The sequence below is a fragment of the Trematomus bernacchii genome, unplaced genomic scaffold (assembly GCF_902827165.1).
Source record: "Trematomus bernacchii unplaced genomic scaffold, fTreBer1.1, whole genome shotgun sequence".
NCBI lineage: Eukaryota > Metazoa > Chordata > Actinopteri > Perciformes > Nototheniidae > Trematomus > Trematomus bernacchii.
In genome coordinates, this window is record NW_022987714.1 from 11,101,256 (window position 1) to 11,125,891 (window position 24,636).

General features: G+C 43.6%; 1 protein-coding gene across 1 annotated transcript in view; it reads left to right on the top strand.

The window, feature by feature from the left end:
- Window positions 1-24,636, top strand: part of hipk2 (homeodomain interacting protein kinase 2) — a 72,958-nt gene that overhangs the window by 38,865 nt on the left and 9,457 nt on the right. Inside the window, 6 exon segments of the mRNA XM_034141206.1 lie at window positions 13,274-13,397; window positions 14,005-14,124; window positions 15,965-16,051; window positions 19,934-20,118; window positions 20,827-20,989; window positions 23,437-23,662. Coding sequence (XP_033997097.1) covers window positions 13,274-13,397; window positions 14,005-14,124; window positions 15,965-16,051; window positions 19,934-20,118; window positions 20,827-20,989; window positions 23,437-23,662 — 905 coding nt within the window.

A 24,636-nucleotide genomic window follows, 5' to 3' on the forward strand; every position in this document is an offset into this window, starting at 1 on the left:
GCTTTTATGTGTTGTTGCCTTTATGTGATGTTTGTATTCATACGTGCGATGTTGTTTTCAACCCATTATTGACCACAGCTGAGGCCCCCCCGACTCAGGGAGAGGAACAGCATTCACACTCATTTCCTGTTTGAGGGTTCAGGGCACGCTCTTTCGTCCTCGCTCAGCGGAGACGTCTGGAATGTGAGACAGACCCAGATTACAACAAGCTACCTCCCTAAAGGATTGGTCGGTTTGCTAGTCAGCTGAGTGCAGCTTTGTTCAGAGCGGGCCCGTCAGGCGGAGATGACAGCTAGCTTTTGTTCCGGAGATTTCCTGTCCTGTCCTGGGCAATGGGTCGGTTAAAGTGCAGTGAGGAGACGTAGCACCACTCCCCTTGCTCCCCCCCCTCTCTCCTCCCTTTTTTCCCGCCACTTGAATCCCCACCGGTCATATTTCCCACCCACCGACCAATTATAGTGCCCTCTGTGTCTGGGAGAAGTGATCTGATTGGCTGTGTCGGGGGTGTCTGGGAGGTCAGAGCTGTGTTCATTTCACACTGTGTCCTTTTGGACTCCCTCCAGCAGCACCCTTAGAGCGCTCGCACAGACAGCAGAAGAAGAAAAGTGGAGCGAGGGAAGGGAAAAAGAGAAAAGAGGGAGAGAATTCCTCTGTACACAGCCTTCAGTGCGATATGATTTCTTGCCCGAGAAATCGTAAATGTGTCATGTTTAGCACTGGTTAAAATTCACATAGACTCCAGCAGGCACCTTCAATGCTGCTACTCCACAGTCTTTGCTCACACTGAGAAACGGTCTTTTGCCAGCGACTCGACAACAAAAAGAAATGTTCAGAGCCAGAGAGTGTGTGTGTGTGTGTGTGTGTGTGTGTGTGTGTGTGTGTGTGTGTGTGTGTGTGTGTGTGTGTGTGTGTGTGTGTGTGTGTGTGTGTGTGTGTGTGTGTGTGTGTGTGTGTGTGTGTGTGTGTGTGTGTGTGTGTGTGTGTGTGTGTGTGTGTGTGTGTGTGTGTGTGTGTGTGTGTGTGTGTGTGTGTGTGTGTGTGGACAGTCTTCCCTCTGGGCAAGGTAAGCTAAGACTGGAAAAACACCTGGTTAAGGAAGACAACCATCAGTTAGAGCTGTCACAGGACATGCATATCCTCATTGAACACAATGAAAGCATATTTGTCATCCTTTCCACACTGGTATGTCTTGTAAAGGATTAATGTCTCTGGGTCTATGAAAGAGCTGAACAATCTTGTCTGTCATTAGTCCTCCAAGATCAACAGTCTCCAATCTCAGGGGGTGCTATCACTTCACTTCTCATTACACTTTATTGTTTGGCTCGTAAACATGACCTTTCCCCACGTCCATTGTTTATAGGTTTTTAACTTGAGGGAAAAATAGAAGCAGCAGGCTGTCATGTTTAAGGGCAATTTGACTTTCCTAGCCTCTAGAAAAACACAAGGTGCTCTCCGTTCATTATGTCTCACGCGCAGCATTTTTATTAACCGGCAACACTATGATAGCTCCCTCCCAGTCACAAGGTAGTCACACTCTAAAACATTCCCTTCTTTATCATCTTTGTTACCACAAACGAGACAATATTTATTTATTGAAAGATACTTGACATACATGATTGAGACCACTTACTCTTTAAACAAATATTTACTTACTACAAAGATCATACATCAAGTGAGAAGTAGGGTAATTTCCATATAGTCTATATACAATCTGACTTGTTTTTCAACACCAGAAGAGTGGCCCCCTGCTGGCCATTAGACAGAATGCATGTGTATGGCACTTGTGTATTGACTTCCCTTTTCAGGCCCTGAGGTTGTCCCTTGATTTTTTTCGTCATGTTTTTATCTTGGAATATTATAAACTCAACACCTGATGATTTACATTTGACAAATAATCAACACATTGTTATTTTAACTCAAATTAAGAGCCATCTTTACCCATGACCAGCAAGAAACCGGATGTAATATTTATATCCACTGGCTTATTAAACCTCACTGTCCTCTTTACCATCGCACATTGATTTCCCCTCTCGGTGGGTCCACCACATTGATTCTCACAAGGCAAAACCTAATTAAGATAATACATTTATGTCACTAGCTTCCTTAATCAGACACCCTTCTGTGCCTACATGATGGTCACATGGCAATGTGATAGCCAGAATAGAATCTGAGAAAATTACTTTGTGGATGGAATCAAAGCGGTGTGCTTTCTACTTGAGTGAGGCCAGGGCAATAACAATGTCATTTTGTCCATAATAATTGAATCTTCAAGTATGGCTACATGAAAGGATAATGCCGTATTGATTGTCGCTGTACAGTAATTGTTTTCTCTCAATAAACAATGTATGGCATATTAAATGCAGAGCATACCTTCATTGTTTGTCATGGTAGACTGTATAGGGGATGGGAGAAAATGATGACTATATATGACAGAGGGAAGGAAAAACAATACAGCAGTATTGTCATTGAGAGGTGATTAAGTGTGACTAAACTTACAAATGACTGCAGGCCACTGTTGCTTGGCCAAATTAATTACCTGTCATTGTGACTGATTGTTTTTGAAGACATCTCTTATTATTATTGCCTGCTTTCACACTGTAAATAACATATTGTGCGCCTGCGTCTGATTCATATGTGGCTCATATAGAGAGGTATTTTCAATCCTGCATTGCCTTTTTCTTAAAGAAAGTAAAGTATATTAAATCAGAATACCTTTATTCGTCCCACAGAGGGGACATTTGTTACAGCAGGAAAAGAGCCAAATACAGCTTAATATTAACTAGAACCATGCATATACAAACAATTAAAGATATGAAAAGAAAATGTAATTACCCAATTTACAAAATACACATCTGTAACAGTTTTGAAGATATAGCAGCCAGGTATCTTGCACAGATATAAACGGCATATATATATATATTGCACATCATTTGTAATACACATAAGAAACCTCATATGACTAATCGATGTATATCCTTAAATGGGGGTAGAAACCTTACATTAGTAGACGTTTCTGGGGTTCTGAAGCACAAACACGAAAAGGAACACACCTGTCCCCTTTAAGACCTTTTTGTTTGTCTTATAAAGCAGACTGTCTCCTGATGAGGCTATGAGGGAATGGCCTATTCGTCCAAATTCCTGCCTGAAGCTTTATTAATCCTGCTGTTGTTTCTCTACGTGACGACATTTCTAATTCTTGTCAGCGAAGAATGCAGCGTGACAAACGGCGTTAAGAGTGTCTGAAGGCACAGCGGGCAGGCGGCATGCTGGGGCAGAGAGAGGGACATGAGTCTGAGGGGGGGGGGGGGGGGGGTTAGTAGAGGCATCCCCTTCTTGAAAGGACGCTCTGGAGGGTGTTTAGTGATCTTTGTATATTCTTTATTTCATCGCTGCCATGCTTGTTTGACGTTAATTGCATCAAAAGGACGTGAGGGTCAGTCATTACGATCTCACCACATCTGGGTGACAATCTGGATCCACCTCTGTCCTATCAACACTGTAATTAACCATGAGGCTGCTGCTCTCCAGGGACTCACTGGGCAGTAATGTACACATAGGACAGAAACATGCAGATAGAAAGGAGTATGGCATACAGGAAGACTCTCCCCGATTTCAATGTAGAGTAGGAGGGGGATCTGCTCTATAGGACCTGTGTGAGGTTTAGTTACTGCTCTCCTCGGCCCTGTAGCTCGCTGTGAGGCAGCGCAGCCTTGGGCACCGAGGATTCATGTCACACACAGCAGAATTTGATTAGGCAGGAGATGGTATTACTGCCCGCCTGGGTGGGAGGAAGGAAGACGGTAGTCAAACAAGGGACAGTGATAGAAAGAGGGGAGGGTAGGGGGGGATGGTTGGAGGTAGAGAAATGTAAGCGCTGTACTGTGTACCGGGGTGGGGGTGAGGTAGAATTGTGCCTCGCAAATGTCTCCCCCATGTGCTCTTTCCGTTGCCCCAGAAATAAGGAACTAGTCAACCACAGCAGCATTTATGATTGAAACTGTGTATGTGCGTGTGTGTGTGTGTGTGTGTGTGTGTGTGTGTGTGTGTGTGTGTGTGTGTGTGTGTGTGTGTGTGTGTGTGTGTGTGTGTGTGTGTGTGTGTGTGTGTGTGTGTGTGTGTGTGTGTGTGTGTGTGTGTGTGTGTATCGGATGGCCGGGAGATGTACTCATTACAACGGTATAGGACGGCGCCACCGTGGCTCCTAGCTATATGTTTTCGGGCGCCACATTTCAAATGGATTTTCGGCGTCTGTAGTTTTACCACATATCCAGTACGTTCGGCTCCGCCAGCCCGCCACATTGATTGTGCCCCCTCCCTGTCTCCCCCCCTATCACTTGATCTATGTCTCAGTCACCCTAAATCACCAGAGGGGGGCATATCAATGCAGAGCCTTGCGATGTCTTGCTCTGGACTTTATTGGACTAAAGCAAACCGCTGGAGGAAACTAGTCAATAAAACGACAATAATGCCCATCAACCAGACAGCAGGAAACACAGACAAACTGCGAGAGACGGGGACGGACAGACAGACCGTCAGGCAAGGAGATGAGATTGTGATTGGTTTGGCCAGTCGTATACATAACTGTCATGCTGGGCTTTTAGACTGAGAGGCTGCGGTGGAATATTACCATAGATATTCAGTCTGTTTTGCAGTTGAGGCCTGGGCCCTGCTGTGGGCTGCACTGTGCTGGACGGATTGGAGCCGAGCGAAAAAAGGTTTAAGTCTATCTCACAGAATCCCTCGCAGACTCTAATCTGCTGAAGTGATCAAGGCTTTTGGTTTAAGCGTCCCTCTGCCACGAGCGGACACAATCTCATCTGCCTGACTGACCGCCTGCGCTCGCCGCCCGCTATGATGCTCCCCTGTCTGTTTTGGTGAACGTCTCAGCCGCGGTGATGGGCTTGCCAGCTGGTTAAGCTGGTTGACTGAGCGTCTGCATGTTAGAAAGTGTTATCGTCTGTCTACATGTGTGCCTTTAGTGTGGCTTCAGCTCTCTGTGTGACCCAAATATTTCCTCTGGGCTTGTTTACAGTGGGGAGAAGGAATGAAGGTGCAATGACATCATTCTGAAGGATCAGCACCGGAAATGTACAAGAATCTTGTCCTTTGTTTCTTTTGTTATGCAGTCTTGCAAGTATGAACCCATTTTGAAGTGTTAGATATTCCACTAAAGTTAGATTTGTATGGAGCAGATCTGCACGTGCCTGAGGGTTGGGTCAGTGTCTGGCCAGTGGCTGGTAGACTGGCCTAATACTGTCTTTCTACCACCCTAATAGGGCTTGAGAGATTTGAGGCTCCCTCTATGCGTCCCCTACATCTTCTCCCCAGACTGCCTGCACAGAGAGCATCACTGTATGACAGATACCCATCAATTACCCATCGCAAATCCTTACCGGCACTCGCTCCGACAAGAGAGGCAGAAGGGATGGAATGTGTGTGTGTGTGGGGGTGTGGATCGAGAGGGCATCCATCTTCCATTGTTGTGCCCACCCCATCCCCTCTGTCTTTTCCTGCCTCATCTCCTCCCTCCCACTTCCTCCACCTCCACCCATTTACAGAGGTTTGTCAGTTTGACCCTCGCACAAGGCGATGGGGGGGGGAATGGGGGTAAAGAGGGTGCTGGCTGGCTGCAGGTGGAAAATGAGATGTATTACTTATAGGATCAGCCGCATGCTGGAGAATAATAATAACCACAGGAAAGAGGTAATTACCGAGTGGGAACGATGAAGCGCCGCACAGATGTCTAAAGGAACAACTGAGCTGCGCTGTATCTCGGCTCTTTGTTTGGATTTTGTAGTTGTTAGCATTGCTAATGGGAGCTTTTGCGAGCAGAGTGAGACGAGAGAAAGAGGGCGGGTGGAGAAGGGTGCTTCTCTTAGATAAATTCCCATAGATGCGAATGAATAGCCAGGCCAATAAAAAGTATGTTTGATGTTATCTAACAGTGAATCTGATATGTTATCTAACGCTGCTATGAACACAGCCCCATTTGAAAAACAGCTTATGTGTAACGACATAGGGCAATGCCATGTGAGAGAACGGGGCATATCCCATGTGCTAATATTAACCGTGCCACGCTTCGATGACAGGGCTCCATGTGCCATGTGTGCAGCGCTGATAGGAGAGGCCCTTTGCCCACTGACAAGGGAGGAACTAAATGTGATATGGTGAGACTGGGAGAGGGAACAAGGACATCCTTAAGTGTTCACATTCCATCTTTGTTAGCTCTCAGTTACAGTTTTATTCCCTCTCCTGAACTGAACTGTACTTCCTGTTGTGTTGAATCAGCACAAGCAGCTGTCACCCACATTGGACGTGATGCATATCAGCTGCTGCATTTTGTTGAGGATGAGTTGCTAATAAAGTGTCTGCAAGTTTCCCAGTTGCTTTGTGCATTATTCTAAGAGTCCCAGTGACCAATTATTTCTTCCTCTGCATAAAACATTCTCCCTCCTTTCTTTCCATAGGCTTTCACTTGCCTTGTTTTAATGCATTACTGGAACCACAGGGAATGCTAATACTTTAACAGGTAAAACAGTGACAGCCCCGTCAGCGCTTTCAATGTGCCTTTCTCTGAGAGCGAAGGAAAAAGAGAGAGAGGGAGGACTGTTTTCACGACCATGAACTCCAGGAATGTTGCCCCTAAGGGAGTGAGACAACATTTCTCAAGGACTCTGTGAAAAAGTGTACCTTGTCCAGATATCTCCCTCCTCCTTTCCGGCCCTCAACCACCTGAAACTCCCAGTCTCTAAATGTAAATGCATCTACAGCCTACATAAATATGCATTTACATGAGAACTGCCATGCCTGCCTTGTGCGCTGTGCGTCAATTTTGGATATAATGAGGGTGGAGCTGTGGAAAGGTAAACTGTACATGTATGTGTGTGTGTGAGTGTGTTTTGGGCTGGGGCGGGCTCCTGAGAGCCACAGGTGCGCGGTAGGGGATGAAGCTATGCACATTGATTTCACAGTCAGCGACCACCATGCAATATATCTCGAAAAGTGTTTCTTTATGGTTCGTCTTCAAAGAGGCTGCGGAGGAACTTTTGAGGGCATGAATATGTAGATGACTTTCCCCGGGGAGGACGGGAGTCATTCACCAGCACCAGCCAGAGCCTTTTACATTAGGCAGGGGCAAAGACTGGTATGGAGAGAGGGGAAGAGGCAAAGAAAAGTGAGGAAAGGAATGGAAGATGGAAGGAGATAGAGTGGAGAAATGTTAATGGTGGGCTCTTTTTCTCATGAAGTGCTTTTTCCTTTTAGCACTGTACAGTTATCTCACTCCCCAACCAACTAGCTGTCATAACAGGGCCCTCAACAGGATTGTACTTACCTCCAGTATACATGCTGGTCTTTGTTTAAAAGCCTGCCTGGTTATTGAATAAAAGATAGTTGCATATGGCTAATGATGAAGACACAGAAAAAGTGACCCGTTGCTATTGATTGGCCGACCCGTGTGTGTGTGTGTGTGTGTGTGTGTGTGTGTGTGTGTGTGTGTGTGTGTGTGTGTGTGTGTGTGTGTGTGTGTGTGTGTGTGTGTGTGTGTGTGTGTGTGTGTGTGTGTGTGTGTGTGTGTGTGTGTGTGTGTTGTGTGTGTGTGTGTGTGTGTGTGTGTGTGTGTTGTGTATTTATATCTGTGTAAATGCTGCAGGGTTCCAGGGATCTATCAGTCTCCCGTCTGGAGCCAAGCTAAGGGAAGGTCAGCCTGATGGATACATCCTGACACACACACAGCCTGTGATGTCAGCTGTGTGTGTGTGTGTGTGTGTGTGTGTGTGTGTGTGTGTGTGTGTGTGTGTGTGTGTGTGTGTGTGTGTGTGTGTGTGTGTGTGTGGTGTGTGTGTGTGTGTGTGTGTGTGTGTGTGTGTGTGTGTGTGTGTGTGTGTGTGTGTGTGTGTGTGTGTGTGTGTGTGTGTGTGTGTGTGTGTGGCACGGCACGGTTCAACAGAGCAGAGGGCGAGGAGGGAGCGCTAGCCTGGACTCGGCGCCCCAGTTTGAAGGGTATGAAGGAGGTTTTACTGGCAGAGGGGGTGGATGGCGAGGCTGGGTGAGGTGTTGGGGTTGGCCGCGCTGGCAGCGGGGTGAAGGGGCTGAGGTGATGGGGTGGGCTAGGGTGGCAGAAGAAAGGCTCCATTCATGAGTCGTGCCATCTCTGGCTCCCAATGGGACTGGGGCTCATCAATGACCAGGCCAGCTGGGAGGATGTCAGCATGCAGACTCTCCCTCCCTCCCTCTCTCCCTCATCTCTCTCCCCATCTCACCCTCCCTCTTTCTTTTGTCAAGGGCCAGTGCTGTCAGAGCCACTAGCCCGAACACTGAGGCCTCTCATGCAGTTGGGTCCCCATTGAGCCTCTGGCTAGCCAGTGGTTTGCACACCGTCTGTACTGTATTTGACATCGGTGGTCTGCAGCGAGAAGCTCACCACCACCCTCCGAGAGGTACTCATGTGGTAGCCATGCCAACTGGAGATGAGCTAGGTGGGGGGTGCAGCTTAAAGGGTAATACATTGGCACTCTCCGCTGAATGCAGCACTCTCAGATGGTGTGTCCATGCACCTCAAATTGTAGAGATTACCAGGTGGCCGAAAAGTAGTTTAGAAGTGTGGATTGCTCATGATCTTTCCTCCAGCTCCACCATGTGGTTCATATTTATGGTAACTGTTGATATTTGATTACCTGACACTGCCGGATGGTTTGTTACACAGAGCCATCTAAGAAGCTGCCATTGGAGACTGTTGGTTGAAGGGCAAGCACTTTCAAAAAATGCTTGGCAGGTAATTGGATGAACCACTTTGAACTATTGCCTAAGCCAGTCAGGACAAAAGTGTAAAAAACACATTTTCCATAGAGAAAATCCTTCAGTGCGTGTTTTGCTCTTTATATTTTGATATGATGGGAATCTACCTGTGTGCTGTGTAAACAATCAGTTGGATAACCATGAAATTTGGTACGGACAATCATTTATTGAAAGTTAAAAGAACCCAAAAGAACCGCTGTGCCAAAGCCACTGGCAAGATTCTTAGACATGTTAAAAACACAATTTCCTATTGGCTTAGAGTAAGACAATATTTTTCTGGTATCCTTTTTTGTTTCGAAGTGCTTTATAAACACCCCAGAAATCTGTTAACCAAAAAGCCAACCACTAAACACCTGGCTGCTCATTCACAGTCCTTAACCTTTCATAGAAACAAACTGTTGCATCCAGTTTAGCATATACAAAATTGAAATGGTCCGATCTGCATAAATTGCCAATCTCATATCATCTGCTACTTTAGAGAGGGAAAAGGGCGGGAAAAGGAGCGAGGTCTGTGAGCTGCGCAGATGTGTGTGCTGTTTATCACTGCCAGTGAAAGGTCTGCATCAGCAGCAGCTGTGAGGTGCTTTGCATGCGATGGCAGCGGTGCGTTGGTAGGGCCAGATTTGCATTTGTGGTTTCATATCATGAGCACCACCTCTCCCTTTCTTCCTCCCTTACCTTCCCTTTTCTCTTGCTCTCTCTCTGTCTTTCGCTGAACGGGAGGATCTTTCTGTGAGAGGCAGAGGAGCCATGAGGACAGCCTAAGTAGAGCACTGGAGCATAACCCAGGAAAGTTCAGGCTGAAACGGATCCAAGCATAACATCAACACGAGCAAATCTCTCCATCACACTCAAGGGCAAAGTGGCACAGAGCTATACACATGCATAGAAATATGGCTCTAAAGCTGAAGGCCATGCACTCATTTGTCTCGAATGAAGGCACATTTTGTTGAAGTTGGCTGTTATGAAAGCCACCTTTCTTTGGCATCAAATGAGGCACAGTTATTCAGTTTGTTGCCTGTCGGTGAGTATGAGTTACAGTACATGCCATGATGGGGACTGATGTTTGAAGTGACTTAGTTCAGTGTCTTGGTAAAAGGAAAAAAGGAAAGAGGGAAGGTTGAAGGTCTTTGGGTCCGCATGTGTTCGTTGGAGTCACAGTGATCTGGAGGAACATCTCATGAAAGGGTTTCCTGTGGCTTTCATCTCCACAATGCGTTCTGATGGGAGGAATTTCCATGCAACCCAATCAAAAAGAAAAAACCTCATGTTGTTAGAACACCCTTCGCTTTTTGCAACTTGCAATTCCCTTATATATAATGTGCCTTTCTCAAAGTCAAAGGATGTTTTTGGAGAACTCACCCTCACAAAAAAAAGGGGATATACTGTATATGTTAAGTGTTTTGTGTCGGAATGAATCCTATTTAGTTGACAAATGGAACACAGAACTGCTGCGCTGCCGCACTGTATTGGTTTCATTATACTTTAAAAAGAATTGCAGAGGTAGAAAACACAATATCTGTTACAGGGTGATTGAGTGCTGCTTGTTTCTATTTTCAACGTAAGCACAGACGGCAAATGCAAAGAGTTGAAAGTACAAACACTGATATTTGAATATATAAATAGAACACAAACCTCTGTCTATCGTTCAGTCGATATAAAGGAGATTTTGTCAATATGATTTTTTCTTTTGTTGTGTTAGAGTGATTTGACTCCAGTTGCTAAGAACTTTAAAGGGGCCCTATTACGCAAATGTTCAGGTTTAGTAAATGTATTTTGTTCCTGTACTGTGACATTTTTACATGCTTTAATGTTCAAAAAGCTCTTTATTTTTCTCATACTGCCTGTTCTGCAGCACCTCTTTTCTAGCCAATAGAAGCTTGAGGGTGATGTGGTCATGTCACTATGTTACAGAAGTAAACAAAGGAGTCTAATCGAAGTGTTTCAGGCAGTGGGAGAGAAATTCCCTCTGGAGGGAACTTTGGAATTGTAGCCTTTGCAGACCAATTAACATGCACAGAATCCTATATAACACAATACAGGAAAGTGAAACGCATAATAGGGCCCATTTAAATTGACTTTTGTCTAATAAGCAATGCTGGATTACAGGAAAGCTAAGTGTGTTAATGAACATGTGCTGGCTACCAAAAGTTTGATTGAGCGAGTCTCTTGCTGAAATTAAAAGGGGCACACAACCTTCTGGAAGTTTTAACTTAAAATATTCCCAGTGTTCTTGCCTCACTGTGTCACATGTGACATCTGCAGTGAATCTCCAGCCATTCTAACAGGCTGTTAGAGGGGATCATGCTGACCTCAGTCTTGGTGTCCATCTCTTGTCTCTCCTACCTTCATCAGACCTCACTGTTCCCGCTGTTATCACCTCCTAGCAGACTCCTTTATCCCTCTTTGGCAGGCTCTTGATAGACGTCTCGGCTCATTGTGTGTGAAGGTGTCTTTGTATCGGTGTGTAATGGTGCCCTACGATACTGTTGCTAGGGTGTTGTCTTGGTGTCTGTTCCCTGCTGCCCTCGAGACCCCAATAACCACCTTCTGTGACAGGAGCTCTTCACTGAGCTCTTGAACTCTCTTCCACTTTTTTACGCAGAATATCATCCTCTATCGTTTTCTGCTTTTCTATAATACTCGGTGTACGGTGAATGTGCCCTCTTTCGCTTTTCTTTTTTTGTCAGGGAGCAGTGAATAGAGGGCAGGGAGCTACAGTTGGAAATTAGCTTTTAAGTATGCGAAGTATGTTCATTCATTCTCCTCCAAGCCCTCAGAGCGCTCACCCATGGCCCCCCCTACAGGCATATAAAGTCCTATAGCGTCCCCTCATGCTGTTTTCCACATTCTCTGTTTCCCTGGTACCTACAGTTCCAGCGGGATCCACGCCAGGCCCCTTCGTTTCTCTCGCTGTGACCCGAAACCCTGCCAGAGCCCGTCCAGGCTTAAGGGGGAGCGCTAGCCTCGTTACCATGGTCACGCCAATCATAGTGAACTCGGCCATGAATGAGAAACTTTCCCAAGATCAGCTTTAAGATCCTGTGTGCTGTAGACGTGTTATTAACAGAAAGAGAATGACCTCAGTTGCAATGGTTCAATCTAGATGAAAGTTATAGATAGAGGGATATACCAATTATTTGCAGCTATAGGTACATTTCAAATTAACGCCAACCAAATTGTGACGACAGCCAGAAAACCTCTTGAAAGTGCTTTGCATCGTTGGAGAGCAAAGTCACTGTGTTCTCGTTTATTTTAAGCCCCATCAGAGATGTGAGCTCACCAGAAGCGTATTAGTCTTTCTGACAGGATATAAAACATGTTGAATGAGTGTCTGCAATTGTCTTGGACTGCAGTGCTGCTCAAATAACTGAAGCAATATTTCATCTTTTTTTTCTCAAATTATAGATATTTATGTCATTTTCCATTGAAATGGTCTCTCCATGTCTCACTGCCCTGCACGTACAGTATGTGTGTGTTTGACTGGGAAAAGCCTGGGAATTAGGCAAAGATATTATGAACTCAAAGGCAGGATGGAGCTCATTGCATGCTCTACAGAATATTTACGTTGGTTTTATTTTCATGGCTTAATTGCTCCCACATTGCTTTGTGGCCCTGGGTCGTGAAACTCGGTAAACATACCCCTCTGCCTCCCCACAGTCCCCTTGTCTAAATACCAGAGATGGGTCTCACTGATTGGTGCTCCTGCGTGCTTATCAATCACTCATCTGCAGTGTGACACCTTGAAAACTGCCTGAACAAGTGATGTGAAAATGGAAGAACCCACAAGGCTACCCTGAGAGATCAATGTTAAGATAACACAACAGCCTTCAGACATTGGAGATGAATGGATTGAGTGATTGTCTGTCTTGGAGTGAAACTAGAAAAGTGTGTTAAAGCACTATGTGTACTTTCTTGTGTATGTTGTCTAATTGTATCGCTTTGGGTTCAGGAATGTTGCTTAAAACTTGTCTACATTTTCCAGCTCACTCCTACATATACAACAAGATTATTTGGGCTTTTGATCTTATAGAAAGTATGAAAAAAAGCTCCAGGCCTTTGAGCATGGGACTTATATTGAAATTGGAAATGTTATGGCAGTTATAAAAGTATGTCTCATTTTTGTATGTCTTTGTCAGTCACATTTGACACACTAAGCAAATAATTAAACACATTTGTGAATACAAGTTTTGAGAATTTTGGAAATGTTTATTTTTATTTGAACAGGTAAAAATGTGAGCCAAAACACCTGGTTAATATATATCGTTGTTCGTTAAGTGTTGTTTGTATGAGAAGTGTCAAATAGATGTCGTGAAAAGTACATTATTCCCCTTTTTAAACGTAGGAGAATAAATAAAAAATTAAGTACAAATATATTGAAAGTACAATTCTTGAGTAAATGCACTTTGTTACATTCCACCGCCACATCAGTTTATGTGAGATTTCTAACCATTTTGTGCGTTTTGTGTATCCTCAGGGCTCCAGAGATCATCCTGGGCCTGCCGTTCTTTGAGGCCATAGACATGTGGTCCCTGGGCTGTGTGATAGCGGAGCTCTTCCTGGGATGGCCCCTCTACCCCGGAGCCTCAGAGTACGATCAGGTAACATACGATTGCAGCTTGTTCCTCCAAACCGCTTCCTTCACGGTCACTTGTGTTCATGTGTGTGTTCTCTCCTCGCAAGTGTGCACTCACAAGTGTGTTTGGGAGGGTGGGATGCTTCTCTGAATCCCCCTGACAGGCCCTGATGATTCTTGCGCAGCCTCCATATTTATCTGAACAGATGCCACAGAGCCACTTGTCCAATTAGCGCAGCCCCTGTGCTCCAGAGCAAGACATCGCCGCGTTCCCCCTTCTCTATCAGTCAGATGAGGCTCCGTGGGAAAACCTTGAGCAAGTTGTGCTCCATCACTGAACAAGCTCGCCTGATTTTTTCCCAAAAAGTGTCTCATTTACAAGTCTCAAATCAATCTTAAACTCTTCAGCTGAGGTCATGTTTGGGTGCTGCGCATATTGCAGCCGGATAAGTCTGGAGTAGTTAATGTCAGCCTGGATTTTCAATCTGCCAGAAAAAGCTCCATCCTAAAGTGTATCTCTTTTTGTCACTGGGAAGAATAACTATGCTCCTTAATGTAATGCTCCTGATGGTTCAATCATGCATATGAGGGGAAAAGTCCCAAATTACATTGTTTCATCTACTGTTTTGCAGATCCGATACATCTCACAGACACAGGGTCTGCCTGCGGAGTATCTGTTGAGTGCGGGGACAAAGACCACCAGGTTCTTCAACAGAGACCCCGACTCCACCTATCCTCTCTGGAGACTTAAGGTACGGCTTGAATGATAGACACTAACAAAGCAATTACTTCCAGGTAGCATCAACAGCATCCTTTAAAGAGCAGGAGATGTGATGACCCTGGTTATAAGCAAAGTCAGAGGGTAATGAAGGAAACATTTATCTGAGGATTTGGCAAATGGAAGCCCTGCCGGATGAATCCAGCTCCCAGTGTGTCTGCTCTAACTCTTCCCAATGTCCCTCCATGTAGGCCACTCGGTAAGCAGGTCCACTTTTTTTACTTTTTTTACCCTCATTAACTCAAGTTCAACTTTTGTTACTCACTAAGTTTTGGATTGAATTACACAAAAATACTAATCCAGCTCTAGAGTGATGTTATATCGTGTCTAGGAGAAGAGACGAGTGCCTTAGTTTTTTCATGAATCCCAGTGACATACCAAACTGACAACACTGATGATGATAAGGGCCTTGAAATGAAGACATAAAGCAACATAGAGTACATAGTGTACATGCCCTTAAGTCAGCTGCACATAGGCTTTTAGCAGTTGTCAAGTAAATGTTGTGAAGCCTTTGCATGCAAATTTAAAGGGACAGTTCACACCTAATCCGAAATACATTTCTTTCTCCTAATTTTAGTGCTACTTACTAATCTAGTTTGTTTTGTGTGAGTGCTGGGGATATATGAAAAGTCTGCTTTCTTTAGAATATAATTAGACTAGATGGCATTCAGCTTGTGGTGCTCAAAAAATACATTTGAAAAACGCAAAAGCAATATCTCTTTACAGAAATCATGACCCGGTTACTCAAGATAAAACACAGACGTTGTTGTGCGCAGTTACATGTAGGAACTATTTTCTTTCTGCCTTACAACACCTGCCAACTGATCACCTATTAAGAAGGAAGCGTACATTAACTCAATGCCTAGAGGCTTGTGCTAATGAAAGCGTGAGGTTCAAATATGAATGCAATCCTCCTTGGCAGAGCTGTACAGTTATTTAGCTAGCTAGCTTGATGTGCGCTGATACAGGTTTAGTTAAGTAGAGGGAAAATATTCCCTACGTGAAACTGCTTACAAAAAGGTAATACAACTATTATGATTGATATATAGCCCTACAGGTAAAAAGGAAAATATGTATTTTTGATTTTTGATTGAACTGTCCCTTTAAGAATTTCTCTGTGAAAAAAGTATGACCTTATGGATAGAAAGTCCTTTTTAAAACACATTGTTCTTTAATAAGGGGGTTTCTGAGTTACAGAAGATATGAGCTGACAGCAGAACTGACACAGGGACAGATTATTAGCTCTTCTTGACACCGCTGCTGTAACGTCTCTGTCTTTGGCATGTGGAAAATTAAACATGAAGCCATCCTGACCACTCTTTTCCACTCTGAAGAGTGATTGCTCAGCTTTAATTCGACCTTGCCATATGTTTCCACGTAATGGCAGCTGCATGTCTTTGCTGACTATAATTAAAAAATATCATGTGTTCAGTCAGGAGGTTTCTATAGTCAACACAGATTAGTTTTGTTTACATTTGAAAATCCTTTGAAAAAGAATGATCGCATGTGTTTATACTGGTCCGTGCACTTTCACACAGTTTACTTTAACGCGTGTCCAGGTGTTTGAAACACGCGTGTGGAGTGAAGTTTATATGTTGTATATTGTCTCAGTGATGTAGTGTGTGCCTCTGCATGCCGTCCCCCCGGCTGCTAGATGAGTGTTTGTGTGCTACCCCAGGGTTGCTCAGAGGGCAAGCGGAGTCCTGCTGCATATCACCAACAAGAGGCTGTAATGAGCCAAATGTAAATAGTGTGTTTCCAGAGGGGAAGTGTGATGGGATCTGAGAGGAACATCTGCTTCTTGTCTCCCGCAGATTCAAGAGGACCACGAGGGTGAAACGGGGATCAAGTCCAAGGAGGCTCGCAAGTACATCTTCAACTGCTTGGATGATATGGCGCAGGTATGCTAATTCAGAGAGCATTACTCTCTTTTCCCTACCATTTGTACAATATTTGTCTTTTGCTTGAATCAAATACACCTGTTCTGGCAATTGAAGCTCCACTGCTGGGTCTTCTCAGGGCTGGTTTGATCCATCACATCCCGAGAATTATCTATCAAATATTTGAAACTCTTTAAACTATTTATCCTGCCAAGGCCTGATCTCCAGATGCGTCGTAGCTCGGCTCCTATATGGAACTTTACAGGGTGAAATGAAAACAGCTGTTCACTGAAACTCCTCCTCAACTCTGCCTCTGGCTTCTCTTCATTTTGCTCCACTGCTGTCTAATAAGTTACAGACAGACATTTGAGCCGAACATGTGGTGAGGGTGGTTAACGTCGATGTAAAGTTTGCTTTTCTTTTTCATGCTGGAGTGAGTGTTGTGGCTAGGTCTTCAGTTTGTACGTTTATAGTACATGAAGAGGGCAACTGTACAAAATGATTTACCCCCCACCCTTTCTTAAAACAGAAACACACACATCCCCAGTTTCTTAGATCAGCTCAGTGGGACCAGCACCATATTGTGTCTTCATGACTCAGCTGTTTAGCTACTCTCTCCCTACAGCCCTGCATGTCACCTCTGGGAATCTGTTTGTTTAGAAGTGGGTTTTTTTAATTGCCAAAGGCCCCTTACTCTTGCACATTCTTGTTTATGTGAAAGAACAACACAATTGAAATGTGAGAGAAAGATATTAGATCTGATGTAGTCAATATATGTGAACTATTTCAACACAGAATACCCATAAAACAATGCACTTACATTAATTAATATAGCTGCAAGTAACACTTTACCAAAAGAACATTTAATAGACAAATATAGACTAATTTAAAATGTATTTATAATAATGTCAAAATAAGTGTTTTTGTCTTAGTGCATACATTAACACAGTTTCTCATTAAAGTATTTGAAATAATATACAATTTATAGGATAAGGATGTGATCTGTTAAGTTTTTTAGACTCAAACCTTTACAAAAAAAAAGTTGTGCAATGAAGCCTTTTCTGAATTTTGTCCATGGCAGAGTGCCCCTGACCCCACTTTGAGAACCACTCAGAGTGCCCTATATAGCACACTTTTATATGGAAAATATCTCACGAACACGGCTACATGTAATGTCACTTTCCTCTATGACTCCGTTTGAATTCATCCCTCCACAACGGTGGGAAAGTTCACAGGTAGCCATGACATTTTGATAGGACGCGGCTGACAGGGGAGATGATAGCGAGTCTTGTTTTGTCCACCCTCACTCAGCCAAATACTGGTCCTGCTGGCAGATATGGCGGCAGTGATGGAAAATTACAATGTTTTTTTCCCAGGGCCTTTTTCGAAATCTGTGACAGTACTCTCTTGTCATCGTGCACCTCGATCATACCTCTGATAATGACGCACCAAGAGATCAGAGCTAAGCAGGTTAATTACTTCTTTTGGAATATGGTCATATGCAACCAGGCCTGTCCATGTGGATACACAGTGGACGGAGAGACTTAAGTGACAGAGACAATTATGGTTGTCCAGTAGCGCCCAGGGCCGTTGTCAGGCCTGTCTGGAATAACATGCTGTCGGCTGGGACAAGATAGCATCGCTGCCTGGGCTTGTTGCGTTTACAGTTAGCACACACACACAGGCAGCACAGACTTTAATGAAACCAACCTGCACCGGTATAATATCCCCTGGGTCATCTCTGTCTCCTACGCTTCAAGCACCGAGTCCCATCTTCCTCTCGCTGCTGCATCCAGACTCCATACGAAAACACATAGCAGAGCTGTAAGAATGTGGGAGAAAACTGCCTATTTTGCCCTATCTCACCATCCCGACCGTATATAAACAAGTCAGCATTGTGGACATCTGTCTCCGCGTGTATAATGGATGATGTAGCTGAAGGCCCTAAAAGACACAGAGGCTGGGTGCCAGGAAGAGATAATGAATCTCCTCTCAGTCGTAGGCAATGTGGGGAGGCTTTAGTCACAAGTATATCTAATTTGAGTAAATCAGAGACCAACTTAGAGCAAATGCAGGACCCCGCTGCAGGCCTGGTGTAGACGGCCGACTTGGAAAATGGATTCACTTTGATCTGCAATCCTTCAATATCTCTGTTGATAGGAGTGAAGGCACGGCAGGAGGAGCAGCACCTTATCTTTCTTTTATTACATGCACTTAAAAATGCACTTTTCCTCTCTTCTACTTCTCTTCCTGCTGAAAAGTCGAGTTTATTGCACACGTCATATTGTTGTGCAGGAGACAGGCCTGCATCCTGCCTGCATAGCCCTCATCTCCCGAGGCGTAGCCCGATCTGTCTCACTGCTCGACATCTGCCATGCCTGCCCTTACTCCAGAGTGGCATGTCAGCGCTCCCCACGGCACAGATGTGGCTCCATAAACAGCCGTTGACATGCAAAGCACGCAAGGCTGACCATGTTATTCGAAGCCTCTTGTCTTAGTGACCGTTTTAATTTCAAGCCAAGATTAGAAAATGTCAAATGTTGCTGTTATTGAGAGAAAATGAAGCACGGGACATGCATTTCCTATCTAGTATATTCACATATCTTAATTAAATGGATGATAGGAAAATGATGGGGCTACTTCTTATTCAGCCTGGGTTATTGTGGCACGCCTCCCAAATGCTATGCATGTGCCAACCAAACTGTGTACATTTCCCAAAGTCATCTCTTCCACTAGCAGAGGACGATGTGATTATTTCTCACCTCACTCGGCACATTATTCCTTTATCACAGCCAGTGGAGGTGGCAAGCAGAGAGGAATGGCTACAGAGCCTGAATAACCTGCATAGAGGAAGATAATTGAATCAGATGTGCGGTGTTGACTGGCAGCACATCTGATAGCCCCTGGAGCAGGCCTACAGATAAGCGCTGCGTCTTTATTAAAAACAGGCCTGCTCCCGCTGCATGGCAGTCACAATAAACAAGGCTGCCTTTCTGTTGCAACTGTCCCTGTCTCTGCCCTGGCTCTGCCTGACAATCTACTTGTTTGCTCAAACTCATACTAGCTATATCACGACCTTGTCTCACTCCCTTCATTCTTTACTCCACATGTATAAGTAAACCCTGCTCAAATAAAAAAATCAACAGTTTTGTAGCTTTTCATAAGAGAAATCTGCTGCTGTGCCCAGTATTTATCCACATCCTTAGCGGCAATGTCTAATACAGATGTGTTCCAAGGCAGCTTCCCAGAACCTCTTCATTACATGTTACATGTTACATGTTACTTCAAAATATATTAAGGTTGCCTCATGTCAGTTTTTCTCTGAGGCTCTCACAAAATGGTCCTTTGTGAACTTAGCCAAGTGCAGCATTTATTGCGTCCATGTTTTTTGTTTGTTTTCGCATCTCAGGAATAGATTAAAATCTCGACGAAGGCGCCAGGAGATATTTCAAGTGGCTCTATAAATACCAGTGCAAATGTTTAAAATGTCACTAAGGTGCAAGGTTATCACTGTGACACTCACACTGGCACCCTAACTGATGAAGTATTAATATGCCTCTCTATGGGAATGAGCTGTGGGGGAATTTTTTCTCAAAACATTAGAATGAATGAAAACTTTATTACAGACTCAGGGTCCAGATAAAAGACAAGGCATTACATATAATAAATTACATACACAGCATAAAAACAATTCATAGTTTAAGAATAATTTAAATCAGTGTCCTACAAAGAGACAACTATACCAATGTCTCCACAGCTGTGATTGGTAGCGTGTACCTTATGTTTGATAAGGCCAAGAGGATTTCATTATCAGAGTCATTAAGCCGGCAAATACATTTATACATGAGATTTATTAGAGACCTTGAATGGGTCATTATGCTAAGATGCTTGTGTCTGTTTCAGGTGAACATGACGTCGGACCTTGAGGGGAGCGAAATGCTGGCGGAGAAGGCCGACAGGAGGGAGTTCATCGACTTGTTAACCAAGATGCTGACCATCGACGCGGACAAGAGGATCACTCCTATCGAAACGCTCAACCACCCCTTTGTCACCATGACGCACCTCCTCGATTTCCCCCACAGCACACAGTACGTGCCTCTTGTTTCTTTATTAATCATTTGAACAGTGAATTTTGACCAGAGATGGCAAAAGTACACACATCCAGAAGTACAGATACTCGTGTTTAAAAATAAAAGTAAAAGTAAAGAAGTATGGGCTTCGAAATGTACTTAAGTAAAAAGTACCCATAACTACCTACTGTTTTATAGAGTAACTGACCTCACTTTATATTAATAGAACAATAAAGATCTTCTATTTCAAATTGTAATTATGTCATTGTTAGCTAATGAATGTTTCAACACTGAACAACAACCATTTAGAACACAAGCAAAGACAAACTAAGTGGGCTACTTTGCTTCTGGTTCAGAGGATGATGGGAATAGACTCAAGCCGAGTTCTCATTGGTCCCTCTTCTTTAGAGTAGACCAGGAAATGATGGATCGTGTTAAAATCAATAGGCACGCAATGACTCTAAATAATAATGATCACGCCACCAAACTGATTAAAACTAAACTAACAAACCTGTTTTGAAAATGTAAGAAGTAGAAAGTACAGGTATTTGTGTTAAAAATGTAAGAAGTAAAAGTAAAAAGTCGTCAGAAAAATAAGTAGTGGAGTAAAGTACTGATACCAGAAAAATGTACTTAAGTACAGTAACGAAGTATTTGTACTCCACTACTTCCCACCTCTGATTATGACACTGTCGCAGCACTCATTCTGTCTCCCTCCCTGTACAGTGTGAAGTCGTGCTTCCAAAACATGGAGATCTGTAAGCGTCGCGTCAACATGTACGACCCGGTCAACCAGAGCAAGACGCCCTTTATCACCCACCTGGCCCCCAGCACCTCCACCAACCTCACCATGACCTTCAACAACCAGCTGAACACTGTGCACAGCCAGGTAACGCCTCCTTCATCAGTATGCTGATGGAGAACTTTTATGCTGCGAGATGCTAATTAATTTAACTATGGTTTACGGCGTTTCCATTGAAAAAAAAGACATGAGAAGTGGAATATTTATCGTGTATATGTATCACAATGGATAATTAAAGCTGAAAGCCTCGAGCAACAATAGGAAAGATGCGTCTTGCTTACACGCCCAGTCAAATGCTGTCTTAACCAAATAATCGTATTTTAAACGCCCAACTGTCAGTAGTTTACCAGCTCAGCAGCCCATGAGCGCCTGCTTGTTTCTTTGTTCTTTTTCTTTAGTGGATGTTTTTTCCTGTCTGTCTGCACGTTTCCATTCTTACTCGCCTGCCTTTCTGCCTAGGTGCATGGATATCTGTCTGCCTGCATTTCTGTCTGTGCCCCAGGTCCTGTGGGATTGTCACAAAGTGCTGATTACACACATGACAAGCCCCACTTCCTGCTTGCCTTGCATTCTGGGGCTTTCAGGCCTTAAGAATCCCTTCTCCAGGCTTCCTCTCTTTTCCCCTCCTCTCACTCCTGTCCTCCTCTGTCTTCTCCTCTTTCCTCCCGTTTCCTCGGGTTGAGCCTGTGGTGCTTTACCGTTTTCTTTCCCGTACGGTCTTGTGAATCGAAATTGCTGACTGCTGGCTTACGCCGGAATCACGGAGCGTCGTGTTGCAAGGTTTTCCAGATTGTGCTTAGTTACAAATCCCGCTCTCTTCCCCTCCTCCCGCCCCTCTTATTCAGTAAACAGAGTTCTTTATCACCAACTATATCGAGCCGGCTCACACTGTGTAGCATGCGACAAAAACCCCCATCTTGCTGTGATTTAAATGGATTAACATTCCCTCTGCTTGTATTTTTCCGCGCCCGGCTCTCAGGGCATATAGACAGACTTAAGTTAGTGATTTATTCAGCGCGATTCATTTGCAAGGCTGGAATGCATCTCTGCCGTGTGTTTTGCTGCTTCCGTGCTTGTTTATGATGAATGCCACAGTGGCATATTGATTATGTTCCCTCCCCTGGTGTTCATCGAACACGCTAAAGAGAGCAAATGAAAAATGGAAGCGCTGTCTCTGTGTTTCCCTCCGCCCCTGTGTACGCTTAATGAAAGGGCTAAAATTAGACAGCGTCTTGTAGAGCAAATACTACTTACGAGCAAACGGTGTCTCTCTTAAAAGCATTTGTTTGTTTCCAGGATGTTCCCAGGCTGTCTGAGTATGTCTTATTACTGGTCAAGACATGCGGCAGTTACCTAAGCTTACATAATTAGAGAGTGACAGTTAAGGGGAAATATAACTTCAGTCAGACGTATTGATTTGGAGGCTAGATAGTGAAGCCGTGGCATTAAATGTCAAGTTTCGCTGCAGCTCGTTATCTTGGTTCATTATGAATCTGTAACATTTAAATGGTCTTATAATATGATCTCTTTATGACTTTACACACTGATTGCTGCTGTGTGGTTGAATGAATGATGTGCCTTTGAGTAATACTCAGTATAGTGTCATCATTATAGTCTAAATAAGAAGTTTTGTTTGCCAGTAAAAACGCTGATAAATGATACAAGATGATCAGAATCTAAGTCTAAATGTGCTCCGTTGGCATTTCCCTCATTGACGGTTGATTATTCTAAGCATTGATTGCATCTCTCCTCACATTCTCTGCCTCCCTCTAATCAATCAAATCAACAGTGTGCATATTTTAAGATGCTTTCAAATCAGTAGTCCAATTTCCTTATTCCTCCATTAGCTCCCATTAATGATGGATGCCCCTCCACCCATCTGATCTTGATCCGAGGCTTGTTCTGCATCTTTATATGTGTGTTATCTTTTTTTGTATATTTGTATTTTGAGTGGGGGTTTCAATTCACATTTTCTACATGACACAACATTTAACTTGCTCCAAAAAAATGTTTATAAAATATATTAACTTACATCAAATTTATATATATGAAACGCTAATAATAATTACAATAATTAAAGAACTACAAAGTTGAAGAAAATGGTTGTCATCAAATAATATTGCGTCTTTATGGGTTTTTTGCATAATTGTATAATTGTATTTTGAGTTGGGGTTTGAAAACACATTTTCTACATGACACAACATTCCACTTGCTCCACTTTTTATTTTTTAATACAAATAAAAAATGAAAATACATCAAATGTATATATATGAAATATAAATACAATAATTAAAGAACCACACAGAATAAATAATATTGCATCCCCACTCATACATACATACATACATGCAAACAAAAACCCACCCAGATACCTTTATGCTTTATTTGCATTATTTTCTCAGAATACTGTTATCTTTCTGTTCTTTACCATGCCTGCTGTTCAACACCCCCCCCGGCGAACCCCCACTTCCCTGGTATTTCCCATCAGTACCTCCACTCTCATGATTTTTATTTTGATCCCATCATTCCTTTAGGCCACCAACCTGGTTCCCTCCTCCACCAACAATGCCACCCTTTCCTTTGCAAGTCCTGATGTCTCCATACTAAACTACCAATCTGCACTCTACCAGCCCTCCGCTGCCTCCATGGCGGCCGTGGCCCAGAGGAGCATGCCCCTGCAGCCGGGGGGGCCTCAGCTCTGCACCGCCCGGCCCGACCCCTTCCAGCAGGCGCTCATCGTCTGCCCACCTGGCTTCCAAGGTAAGAGGATCTGACCAATCAGTACGCATTAGTGTAAAGCAGGGGTGTCCAAACTACGGCCCGGGGGCCAAATGTGGCCCGCGGGCCTCAACAAATTCAAAAGGTATAATGGAATATGGCCCACAAATGAAACTTGTGCTTGTCTTATATTGTACTTCTTAAATATAAATGTAAACATATATTACACAGTAGTATTCATGTGTTAATAAGCCCACTTTACAAATAAATTCAGTCAATTAAAGTTGGAAACATTTTCTAACATATCTTGTTGATAAGAAAAAAGCCCTTGTTTACATAGCAAGCTTGAAATACACCCTTCCTATTTCTCCTTATTATAATCAATCTGAGGCTTCTGTTTTAAGGGATAACACTCACAAGCATCATTTTCCTACATTTGATTGATTTTCCTAACTTATAACTTCACTTATGTGGCAATATACCTCGAGTGAGTGGCCCAGCCCTTCGTATGTTTTTCTGTATGTGGCCCTCGGTGAAAAAAGTTTGGACACCCCTGCATTAGTGTGAAGAGTGGGATTAATGGTCATCTGTGCAAAATATAAGATACCAGCAAGTGTGTTGTAATAGAACAGACCATGATAATTCATTGCATCACAACAAAAGGTGTTCATCTGTGGAATAACTGTAATGATGAGCTGAAATACTGTGCAACTTTATCTAAACTAAAACAACTATTTAGAAACCAAATCCTGAATGGTTATGAGCAGGACCTGTGAACTCCTGCTTGCTATTTCTTGTCGTTGTAAAAGTTATTTGTTTTTGGTTGTTTTGTACAAAGAAATGATTTGTTTAAAACAATGAATCAAATATCACGGTTGCTGATGACGATGACCTAAACTTTTATTTTCATGAACAATGTACGCTAGACGGGGGTAGGACCAGAAACATTTTTAAGCTTCTTCTTGCCCCTTTTGAACATGACGGAAACTATTTGAGAATTTATTTTTTACATTTGT